The following is a 12,793-nucleotide window of genomic DNA, read 5'->3' as shown; positions in this document are numbered from 1 at the left end:
AGTCCTGAACATCCTGAATAGATTTTCTAATAATTTTGCCCTTTCCTCTTACTGTATTTTTCTTGTATTCTCTGAGGGCTTTCTTAAGATTTACCACCCAACTCTTTCATATAAAGCTCAATGCATTTCCACATCATTTTTAATTTCCAGTAAGTCTTTTTTGTCATATTAATACTTTAAAAAATCCTGAATTTTCATAGTTATTGTATCTTCTCATAATTGCTTTTCTGAGGATATTCCTTTATTCAGTTGGTGCTTTTCTGTGTTTTTTAGCTGGAGACTTTCCCCCGAGGTTTGGTGATATACATATTTAAAAGAACAGCACTAAAACTTAGAATGGAAGTTTTGAATATGTGGGCAGGGCTTTGTTACTGGTGGCTTCACTATAGGTAACTTGGGGATATGGTCATTTGTTAGAAGATCCCCAAAAGTAAGGTATTCCTCTTTTGGGGAACATTACATTTCTCCAGAGAATTATTCTTTAACCTGTCTAAACTGATCCTTGCCAGTATTCTAGGCACTGTAGGAACTGACCATGGAGAAGACTGGAGATTGTAACTGTAGACATGTCCTCTCCCTGGCTCTTGGCTATGCTGCTGATTCTGAGTTTCAAGTCTCTTTCCATTCTACTACTCCAAAGAATGTACCTCCAAATTTACTTGCAAAAGTAAAAATATTTAAATCACAATCACTGAAAACTTGTCTTTATTTATACCAATTTCAACTCCATTACACTTCCTCTTGTGTTGGACAACACAGTGGCTGTGAATACTCTTGATATAATTAAGCTAAACTAGAGATATATTTAGTATGGTTTAATGGGTATTTTTCTGTTATGTTAAGTCACTTTTGGGTATTGACATAGATTTCCTCCTTGACCAAGTCTAGCCAGACTCTTCTAAGCCTTTTCTCGACTATGTCTCAATCTTGGCCTAAAAAGTTGGCCTGAACAAAACTCTCAACATAATATATAGCAATTCAAGGTCACATCCCTCAGATGACCCTAACACCCTATGAATGCCTTCTTGAGAAGATCAAGGCTGCCAGAAGAATTTACTATTTGTTCCAGGAAACACTTGAAGATAGGGTCCTTGTCTGAAGATAGGTACCTCCGTGCGAAGGTAGGAGCCTAACTTTGGTGTCTATTAGCAAATGCAGATGTATTTCACATGGACCCAATGCACTCCTTCACATAGTTTACAGTTTTTCACTTCACACTGGGGTATTACTGCAATAGTGTAATACTGATTAAAATCTGTGCTTACCACTTTAATTAGTGTCTAGCATTGCTTATCTTTGATAATATAGTAAAGTTATTGCTAACTCTAGAAATTATTTCCTGGAATATCCCCAATGCCTACTACATAGGAGCAATGTGAATGTGTTCTAGCACCAAAAGTTTATGTGCAGGAAAAACACAGTTGACATGTACACAGCCAAAAATAAGATTGAAAAATTCGAAACAATTAAACATGTGAAACTGTAAGCAGAGAATTCGGTTCTCATTGATGCCTGATAAAAAGAGAAATACTTTCCTTCTAGAAATATACTTCAATAATGCTATATACACAATTATATGTGCATCATAACTTTTTTTTTGACAGGTACATCACAAAAAACTAGCATTCCTGTGTTCACAGGAAACAAACTTGCAGCAAACAAACAGAAGCCACACCTAGGAAAAGTGATATGTTTTATGCATTACTACTATCAATATTGGAAATGGCAACCCACTCCAGTATTCTTGCCTGGGAAACCCCACGGACAGAGGAACCTGGTGGGCTACAGTCCATGGGGTCGCAAAGAGCCGGACACGATTGAGTGATTTCACTTCACTGTCAATTTTAAAAAATAAATTTCAACCAACTAAGCCTGTGAAAAGACTGATTATTTATGTTTTCTGTAGAAAATAATGTATAACTATTATTATATGAATCAATGAATATGAAGCAAAAAAGAAGGACAAACACAGAGATATGTCAGACATTTAAAGAATAAAAATATGCTATTTTTGTTTTGTAATTTGTTGTGATCTCCTCACTTATTCTAAATATTCTTTTAAAAGCCTAATTTTATATTGTCATTTTTAACCGCCCCTTACTCAGGTGACTTAATGGAATCAGGAAGTAATACTACATGGAATTAATATAATTCAAATTAGAAGTGTTAGTCATAGTTACAGGGTACCATTGAATCCCCTTTAAATAGTCAGGCAAAAATGCTCTGGGCCAGTACAAGAATGATAAACCAGTAATAAGATTAATTATACACATACATATATGTACACATTACATACACACACACACACATAAATATTTGTTGAATGAAGGACTGAGCACATTTTATAAGCACAATCTTGGTTATGCAGTCTGAGGGGGAAATGATGGTTCAATACGTTACTGGGCTCCTACTTCACTCAGACTTTCACGTTCCTGATACGTGTACACGTGCTTCCTGGCACATTTTGCTAAGCATCTATCATCTCTGCTGCTTAGTGCCTACAATGAAGTGAGAAATAAAATAGCAAATGCAATAAGCATTACTGACACACAGATACTTAAACTGTTTTCTATTCTTAACATAATTGTCTTGATCATTTAGCAGCTGAGTAGATATATATTATGATGCAAAGCAGTGTTGCTAATAGAACACTGCTCACTTCAGAAAAAAAGAGAACGCAGCAGCTTGGAAGATCCAGCACCAGATGAGCAGTAGCTATCGTTTTCTCCTTTTCTTTTATACTTAACAGTGAATCCAAAACAAAACTGGAAATCTGATTCTTTCTTGGCAATAGAACCTTGTATTCAAGCTCAGTAAGCATGTTTTCATATGACTGATACATGTTTTTACTGAAGGACTGAATGGTTTACATTTTCCAAGGTAATCCAATGTAGCTTTTTAAAATAAAAGTATGAAAATTTTGGTTATTTCCTCTATGTTATATAATATTTACTAACTAGCCTATAATCATATGGCATATTATTCCTCTTCATTTTCTCTGATCTTGTTTATTGGTTTGTTTTCTGTGACTCAGTGCACTCACACTTAGACGGGATATGTAGTAAGGAGTTATTTTCCATTCTGTTGAGGATCATCATTTAAGATAAGGCAACAAGAACACACCAGATTACAGTGGACCCTTGAACAACATAGGTTTTGAATTGCATGGGTCCACTTACACATAAATATTTTTCAATAGTAAATATCACAGCACTACACCATCCACGGTTGGTTGAATCTGTAGATGCAGAACCGTTGATACTGAGGAAGAGTGGATGTGGAGGAACAGCAGATACAGAGGAACTGGTATACAAAGGATTGACGGGAAATTATATTTTGATTTTTAACTGTGGCAAGCAAAGGCACCCCTACCTCTGTGTGGTTCAAGGACTAACTGTACTTTCATTTTTGTATGGTGATATAAGGTTAGGTGCTTCCCAGGTGGCACCAGTGGTAAAGGACCCACCTTCCAGCGCAGGAGATGCAACAGACACTGGTTTGATCCCTAGCTCGGGAATGTTCCCTGGGGAAGAAAATGGAAACCCACTCTAGTATTCCTGCCTGGAAAATCTCATGGACAAAGGAGCCTGGTGGGCTACAGTCTATGGGGTCTCAGAGATCAGAATACGACTGAAGCGACAGCACACACGCATGCAAAAGGCTAGGTAGAGGACTGGAAAGAATGTGACCCAAAAGTATTATTACATTTTAAAGTAAAAATGTCATATAGAACAATACATGCTAAAAGTCATTTTAGGTATGATATATATATATACACTCATTTTGGTCCTTACATTATTATTTTCATTATCCATCAGCAGTATATATGGGGGAAATTTTAAACCTAACTTCTGACTTTTAAGGATTTTTGAGGTTGACTACTTTTAAGATACTTCAGAAGTGTAAAATGTTCTGTATATTTTAAAAATACTTTAAAAACCTAACACACACATAAATACTCAACAGTAAAACAAAAATAAACAAATTCCATTATTGAGGTCCTGAAACAAAAGTACGTTTAATACCTGATTGAGACTGTAAGATAATTTTTGGACTACTCAAAAAATTTCAGAAGGCAGAATCCCTGTCAATCATAAAAAAGACTGCTTTACTATGGAGAAGAGTCTTCCTATGGAAAAGAGCCTTGAAACCTTGGGACCAACTTTAAGATGTATTAGGACTCTAATGTACTCTCACCTTTCAAGGTAAGTAGAAAAGTCTGATCAACCCTAACCTTATTTTTCATTACAGTTCTGAATACATAAGAAACCTTTAACTTTATAAACTATTTGCTGCTGCTGCTGCTGCTGCTGCTGCTGCTAAGTCGTTTTAGTTGTGTCCGACTCTGTGCGACCCCATAGATGGCAGCCCACCAGGCTCCCATCCCGGGGATTCTCCAGGCAAGAATATTGGAGTGGGTTGCCATTTGCTTCTCCAGTGCGTGAAAGTGAAGTCGCTCAGTTATGTCCAACTCTTCACGACCCCATGGACTGTAGCCCACCAGGCTCCTCTGTCCATGGGATTTCCCAGGCAAGAGTACTGGAGTGGGTTGCCACTGCCTTCTCCATATAAACTATTTATGTACTGCAAAATTAGTGATATGCTAAGAGCAAAAACTAGCTCAGTGTTAAAGGAATTTATCCAGCTTCTAAAAAACAGCTTACAACTTGAATATTTATGATTTATTCTACTGGCTTTTCAGCTTGGAAGTCATATTTTCTAACATCTGCTTTCATATTTTCCCCTTTTCCATACAATAATGCAGTATTCCCTTCCCAACAAGGAGATAACTTAGTAAGATTTTGAAAATACATTTTCATGATTTTCATTTCACTGACTCTGTGATCATGTCAATAAAAATATATTACTCTTTCATCTCTCCTTAACCAATTTAAATTCAGAAGAATTTAATCTTTCATCTAAATCTTAATGTTAACATGTAATTTCTATGGGTGGGGATAAAATTTCCATATTTAATTTCCAATACGATTGTCCTTTTGCAATTCCATGAAGATGTGCTTAGAAATAGACATACATTAACATTACATAGCCACAAGCAGAAAATGTAAACAATTATGTATTCTCAGCTTCAGGTAAAACAGTATAAAATCTTAGAGGGCTGACAATACAAAACCTTCACTGAATAACTGGGTACTTTTATTGCTCTATTTTTTCATCTCATCAGCTCTTCACAAGCCAGAAATAAAGGAATTATGGATACCTACTGAAAATACTCATGTTAAGAATCCTTTGCCTTTTGCTCATTATAGAGCTTCTTGAAAGGGAATGTTCAGAGACTAGAATGCACCTCAAATATCAATACAGCATTCTATTTCGGGAATGATGTATTGAAGGAAAAGTATCTTTTCAAGGATACTTTTCATTCTTTTAAAAACAGTGAAAAGAAAGAAAATACCTCTATAGATATATTTGAAAAATATCCCTAATATGGCCTAAGATTCTGCTTGATCACTCTCCCTTCTAACCACTTTCCTTCTTGCACCAAGGATACCTCTCCAGTTCCCTGAGTTTGGGGCTTTTGCAGCACTTTCTTTCCTCTGTCTAGAAGATGCTCCCCTCTCTCCACTTCTTACTTCCCAAAGTCAATTAATTTCAGATATTACCTTTAGTATCACTCTCTTAGAGAAGGTTCTTTACTTCCCTCAGACTTGGTAGTGTTCTGTAATAAATCCTACTGCTTTCTGTAGCACTTATCATCATTATAACTATTTATTTAATAAAGGGGTCACAAGTATAGTTTTAAAAAACCTGGGCCACTGTCTACAATTGGGAAATTATACATAAATACCATGAAAACCCTATTTAATTTATACTTATCCCTAAATGAAAGCAAGAAATTATTCCTATCCAAAAAAAAAAAGGAAACCCCAGATCAGTTCTTATTGATCTTCTTTCCTACTTTACTACCCCAGGGATTGTCACCAGTACCTTAAATCTATGATTTCATAAACTAAGTTGAATTTCCTCCTCACTCTCTCATTATCATTGATTTTCAGTTTCATCTTGTGGAAAAACGGGAAAATAACAAGACACAGCTTTAAGGATTCTGCATACTTTAGTACTTTGCTCTATTTCTTAGTTTTTAATAACTTTAATAACTTTTCTCAGTCTCAAAATATGTGCTTATTATTTGAAATAAATGGCTAGGATTTCTCAGCATACATCTTAGGCAACCTGGTACCTAACTGTGTTGCTCAAAATACGTGTGATTTTTGTGACATATTCTATGCTATGCTAAATAATGATAAAGACTGCATTACAAAACTGCTTTAAGTCAAAAGGGATACGTACCTTTGCTGAGCTACAATATTTTTGAGGAACCAGTGAAGTGCTACATGATAGACACTATCAGTATTTTTCATGTATGTGTTGAATCCTACAGTGAAGTATGTAGGTAATACTGAGATAACATCTTAAAGTTTTATTTAAAATGTTTTAATTAGATTTCTGTAATAAAACATATATCAGACAACTAAGATGTTTCAACCAACTGTTGATTTCTTCCTGCAAAAAGGATTTACTTTTCACACATTCAAGTTCCTTCAATATACACAGTATTTCCTTCAAAATACTTTATACATACTTATTTTTTTCTTTCAGAGGTAAAGTAAATATTTTAATCTCTGAGGGTAAGTGAAGTGTTCTTCCATACAGATTTCCTAATTTCTTTTATAGATTCTCTAAGAAAAACTTCTTTCTTACTTTAAAAGATTCCTATGTTTGAAGATGTTCAGAGGTATAAAGTTATGCATTCTGAGAATTTATTTCAACCATAATCACATAAAAATGCTGAATTAATTTTCAACTGTAAAAAGGATATACATCAACAAAGCAAAAAAGCAATTAAACATTTCAGCTATTACAAATCTAACATTATTACTATTTTGGTTTTAGTCAGATTATCATATTCATCTTGGGAACTGCTTACATGTATCCTTAAAAATATTATTTTGTCAGCCAGATGGACACAATAGCAGAATAATATGGCTGAAGGCTGATAGACCTCATCCTGTAGTTGGGTTTAACGGGTGGTAACTTTGGAAACTATACTCTTAACACCAGTGGCCAATATCCAGTACTGAATGGTGCTATGAAAAACCCAGTACTTCTTCCAAAATACCCTACTACTATTTTGAGATTGTATGAAAAATGCCAAATATACTGCTCTCAAGGTTATTTCCTTTAGTACTTAAATGACACACATACCAATACATGTTAAGAACTTCCAGCAAAATTTTCTAGCACCACTTGTACCTCCTTGGAATGTGACATCACACTATATCATTTACTAAAGGGAACAGAATTTGGAAGCAGTTTTTGGCAAAAATAATTATGCCTTTCTGCTCTGTTCTCTCTTCAAGAATTAAAAGGTTAGTACAAAGTTATGGAAAGGAGGAAGAAAAGAGAGGGAATTTACAAAGACTGAATGTCACACATTCTTTGTATGTTTCAAGTATTAAATGCTACACATACTTTAAAAAATAGTTATGAGTATTTGGTATCAGGTTTTGTGTCAAGTACATTATGCATATTATCTGTTGTGCTCATTTTAATGCTAAAACAGATATTTTTAGCTCCATTTTGCTAAAGCTTTCCTAATGTATAGGATTCTCTTTCCAAAGAGATTAACAACTTGTTCATGTTCACACAGCTAATATATGCCAGAGTTGGGGGATGAACTCTCTTCTATTTCACTCTACCTATCACTCTTCTCAGGGAAAGAACCATACTGAAAGTTTCCAAGATCACACAGGTGGTGAGTGGAACAGTTAGGACTCAGACTCTTATGTCTTGACTCCAAAGACTGTGCTTTCTATCCACTAGAGTATGTTGTTTCTGAGCAATGAAAAGAGATACTCTTCTTAGTCATAATATGCATACATACGTATACATTGAAGGCTTACTTGGCTTCTCAGGTAATTCCTCAATTGCTTTTGCTAATAAGGAAATCTATATGATTGATATCAGTCTCAATAATTTATAGAAAAAGCCAAATGGGGTGATTGCTTCATTTATTCTACCAATAGGAAAGCAGTCACGATGGAAAGGAATAAGTGAGGAAAATCATAATAATGAGAACATTAATAATAATAATCACTTACATAGCTCTTGCTCTTTGCTCTAAGTTGTTTGGATGCACTTATTTACTTAGGACAACAATCCTGTGTAGTAGGTACAATTATCATTTACATAAAATCAGGGCTAAGGAAACAGATGCAAAGAGGCTGAGTCAGATCCCTAAGGTTACACAATTGAAAGTGGTAGAGCTAGGATCTAAAACCCAAGTGATCTGGCTCTACATTCCATGCTCTTAGTCACTAGGCTTGTTGGATCTCTCTTTGTAGAAAGAAGCAACTAGAATGGAACAATAAAAAAAAAAAGGCAAGGGCATTTTGTTTACAAGGTTACCAACTGGATGGTGATTCCATTATATTACTGTCAATAGATGTGTTGAACAGTGAATTTGCTAATCTGCTTCAGAAAAGAATTTAGCTAAATTTGTTCTGATTGCTTACTTATGTTTTTAAACACAGTTAAGTGGGGATTTCAGTAAAGCACAATATATTTAATGAGTTCAAATTAATGTTTAATTTTAACCTATCTCTATCTACAAAGTCTACCTCAAGAATTAAAGTAAAATACAGAGCTAGCCTATCCTTTCTCTCTTTTTTGCAGTCTTAAAAAAATGGCTTTTTTTTCCTTTCAAATATGTCCTAAGTTTATGTCACATAATACTTTGATTAGAAAAGGCATATTCAGTGTGTTTATATGTATATTAACCCAGATTCACTTTTTAGGCCTTCCCATGACCACTTCTGAGTTTCTTCAAGCATCAGGTATAGTTAGGGGGCTCAACATGATGAAAAGAGACATTTTTCAGATTTAAGTAGGAAAGACATCCCAAATAAGTGCACTGTGATTAAAAATAAAAAGAAATATAGGTGTACTTAAGGGCAAAGTTTACATTTAACCTCTCTGTCCTTTTTTTTTTTTAAGTCACATTTTTTCTTATAAACATTTTCTTTCCCAACCGGAATCATATACAGTGGCCAAGTAAACGATGTGCCAGAATAATGGCACTGAGGATCCACACAAATCACATCAATAGAAGGCATCCTATCCTACTTTCAAAACTAAGTAGTGTTTTCCTTTTCAACGAGTCAGTGCTAACCAACATATATGCTTACTTTCTGATTTCAGAAATAATGACTTTATTTTAATGTACATGCAGAGTTACCACTTATCTGCCTGTTCAATATGAAAATAGAGTCCTTCACCAGTGTATAACTGGAGCATTTATGCATGTAATTGGAAAGGCAAGAAATTTGCTTTACTTAAAAATGCACAATCATCATTTCTAACATGTATTTTTTAGACACGACCAGAAAAATTCCTTTCATCCTAATCAATCATTCTCTGTTTACTTTGGCAAGTTAGGAACAAGAGGAAAACATCTGCAGAGTTACAGACAGTATTTGTAGTTTGTGAAACTAGCTTTTTTTTTGGGTAACTGTTCAACATCAGTAGGAAAATCAGAGATAACTTGATTTACATTAAGAATCTCCCAGGGGGAAAAAAAAAGAACTAAACTACTATTTGTTCATATAAGAAGTTATCAACTTTAATTAAAGTTTGATAAGTCAGGAAGCTGACGGTGATGCTTTTAGTTTGGGAAGAAAGTAGAAAGAGAAGTTTTAAACAAATCCCATAATGTTTCTTATTAGTTTCTCAACAAGGATGAAAGATTTTCAACAACAGAAAAATGCTGAAATACCAGGTATAGATCAGCCACTAAAAATAAAAACTGGGGTAGGCAGTGGTTTATTATTCCTTTTGAGAGGACTTATTAAATATAAAATCTTAAGACATCTTTTATTCTTTGATTTTTTGACAAATTTATCTCTTGGATAATTTTAAGTGTGTTTATTTTCAGTAATCACTTTGGTTGCCTGCAAATATGAAGAATAGCAATAAACTCATAGATGGGTTGGATCCAAGGAAATGCAATTTGAAATAGAATTTTTCTACTTGAAAAATACTTTGGTTTCTGCAAAAATGTAGTTTAGTTTTTGTTTTTTCTCCACAGATTATTATATCCTATGCAACCATATTACTTCCATCTTTTCAGCTACAGCATAAAAGCTTAAACTATACCTGCATTCTATATTTCTACACTAACCATTCAACTCCTAGACTTACAAGTTCCTCACTTATGAATACAATATATAACTTTACTTACTATCCAGCATAACATAGAATTCCCCTGGAGTATGATTTGCTCTCTCAAGAGGACAGTGTTTCCTTTCTTTAAACTATTAAATAGTTAGCAAGTTAACTATGGATAGGAGAAAGCAACATTCCATGTGAATTACATCTTTGTAAAATCTTGGGTTCTCAAACACCTTCCCAAGTGGCCTTTATTTACTATCTATCTGCTGAAGATAAACAGGCCTATCCTAAGCAAGGCAAATATGTCACACACTGCTCCCTTCTCCCCCTTCTTCTGCCCTTGTCTTTCACCTTTTGGCATCATCACTGACATGAAAATAAATGACAGTGAGCTATTATGACCCAGCTTTGTATCTACAATGCTGGGCTGGCTAAAGAGGTAGTATATAAGGGAGAGAGTTCAGAGAAAAAGGATATGGCTCAAGCAGAAGAGATTCTGAAGATCTGGATGATTATTTTTGAAAATTGTTTTAAGGATGTCTCATTATGCCATAATTAAATTTCACTTAGTGATTCCATTTTTATATGTCTATACCTGGTAAGTCAGAGAAGAGAAGAATGCACTCATTAAAGCCATTAGCCAAAAGTCGGTCACGCAGCTGCTGAAGAATTGCTACTCCAATACAGAATGGGAAGGAGGAATTCCCAAGCAGTAAGGTATCCCAGAGGTGAAAAATTTTGTGCAGTGGAAATACATCTGTAAAGTGACAAATATAAATAAATCAATTAAAAAATTTTAAACAAAATAAAAATTAAATCAACAACAAGCTGCTTTACTAGTCATGGTAATTCCCTTATGGTCAAAACTATTAAAGAACAAATATTAGAAAACTATTTTTATAAAATGTTTACTTGGCTTTGTAGGTCTACTGCTTCCCAAGGCAGTAAAATTGATAGGTTTAAAAAATTGACAATCTAATTGATCAAATAGATGACATTTCCTACCCTCCATTATCAATCTCGGTATAGCTCTTATATTCAATTTCTTCCTAGAATTTTCTGGTTATATTATTTTAACAAGTTCATTCACTTAGAAGAACATCACTTTTGTTATAACTTCTGTATCATTATATTTCTATTATGCACTCTAAGAACTGCTTTTTGAAATTTCAATAAAAAATCTGATTAGCAGTTTCCTATTTTCTGAAACTTTCTTTTTTTCATTTATCAGTACTTTCAACACTGTTCCAGGCCAGTGCATGCAGATCTACTTCAAGTATTGCATTTCATTTATCATATGTGCATATCTAATCTAGATATCTACTGCATTAATATGTGTAATAGATTAAAGTATTACATATTCACACAGACTTTCTATTTCTAGAAGAATCCTACTTTAGGAAATAACAAAAGTCTCTAAAAATTAGAGTCTGATTTGGATGTAAAAGTTGCCTTTTAAAACTTTATATAAATAGCATAGTTAATATTAAATTATGTTTCAATAGAGGGCAGAGATTTTATCAATGTTATGAAATATAGGTTTTCATTCTATAGAATACTCTTTTTGATATCACCAGTCAGAACAATTGAAACAATTTGCTACCCAACTATATTACCTTAGAATTACATAAGGATGCTTATGTAATTAAATCTGATAATACCCTGGGGAAGAATGGACCTGTTCTTTTCCTAATACAATATTGAAAGAAAATGGAAAATGATACTTACGAGTAAACATGGTGAGAAACCAAGGGATGGCATAGAGCTATGAGTGGAAAAAGAAAGGGATGCAGGGGATGGATAAAGAGGAAATAAAAGAGATAATTAGAATGACTTCCAATAAACTGAATCGTAAAAAAAAAGTTCTATGTTTTAATCTATTCCACTGATTAAAAATATTCTTTAGCACCATATACAAAAATAAACTCAAATTAGATTGAAGATCTAAATGTAAGACTAAGTGGGGAGGGAGGTGGGAGAAGGGTTCCGAATGGGGGGGACACATATATACCTATGGCTGATTCAGGCTGATGTGTGGCAAAAGCCATCACAATACTGTAAAGCATTTATCCTCCAATTTAAATAAATAAATTAATTAAAAATAATAATAAATGTAAGACTGGATATTGTAAAAATCCTGAGGAAAACAGGCAGAACACTCTTTGACGTAGATCGCAGCAATATTTTTTTCTACCCACCTCCTAGAGTAATGAAAACAGAAAGAAAAATAAACAAACATGACCTAATTAAACGGAAAGCTTCTGCACAGCAAAGGAAACCATCAACAAAATTAAAAGACAAACGATGGAATAAGAGAAAATATTTGCAGATGATGTGACTGTCAAGGAATTAATTTCCAAAATATACAAGCAGCCCACACAGCTTAGTATTAAAAAGTAAAAAATGGGCAGAAGATCTAACAGACATTTTTCTAAAGAAGACCTACAAATGGCCAAAGAGCAGATGAAAAGATGCTCACCATCACTAATTATTAGAGAAATAAAAACCAAAACTACAATGAGGTATCACCTCACACTGGTCAGAATAGTCATCAAAAAGTCTACAAATAATAAATGCTGGAGAAAGTGTGGAAATAAAGAAA

The 12,793-nt window shown here is 34.0% G+C and overlaps 1 protein-coding gene across 4 annotated transcripts in view; it reads right to left on the bottom strand.

Annotated features, from left to right (window-relative positions):
* The window catches only part of TBCK (TBC1 domain containing kinase), a 218,594-nt gene that overhangs the window by 94,758 nt on the left and 111,043 nt on the right, over positions 1 to 12,793 (bottom strand). For all 4 annotated transcript variants that reach the window (XM_052641924.1, XM_052641928.1, XM_052641925.1 and 1 more), the window contains 2 exons: positions 11,920 to 11,956; positions 10,787 to 10,948 (listed from right to left, as the gene is read on the bottom strand). In XM_052641924.1, coding sequence (XP_052497884.1) covers positions 10,787 to 10,948; positions 11,920 to 11,956 — 199 coding nt within the window. The remainder of the gene's footprint in view (positions 1 to 10,786; positions 10,949 to 11,919; positions 11,957 to 12,793) is intronic.

Source organism: Budorcas taxicolor, chromosome 6 (genome assembly GCF_023091745.1).
Source record: "Budorcas taxicolor isolate Tak-1 chromosome 6, Takin1.1, whole genome shotgun sequence".
NCBI classification, from domain to species: Eukaryota; Metazoa; Chordata; class Mammalia; order Artiodactyla; family Bovidae; genus Budorcas; species Budorcas taxicolor.
The sequence above is the reverse complement of the archived record's forward strand: the minus strand, read 5'-3'. Positions and strand labels throughout refer to the sequence as shown.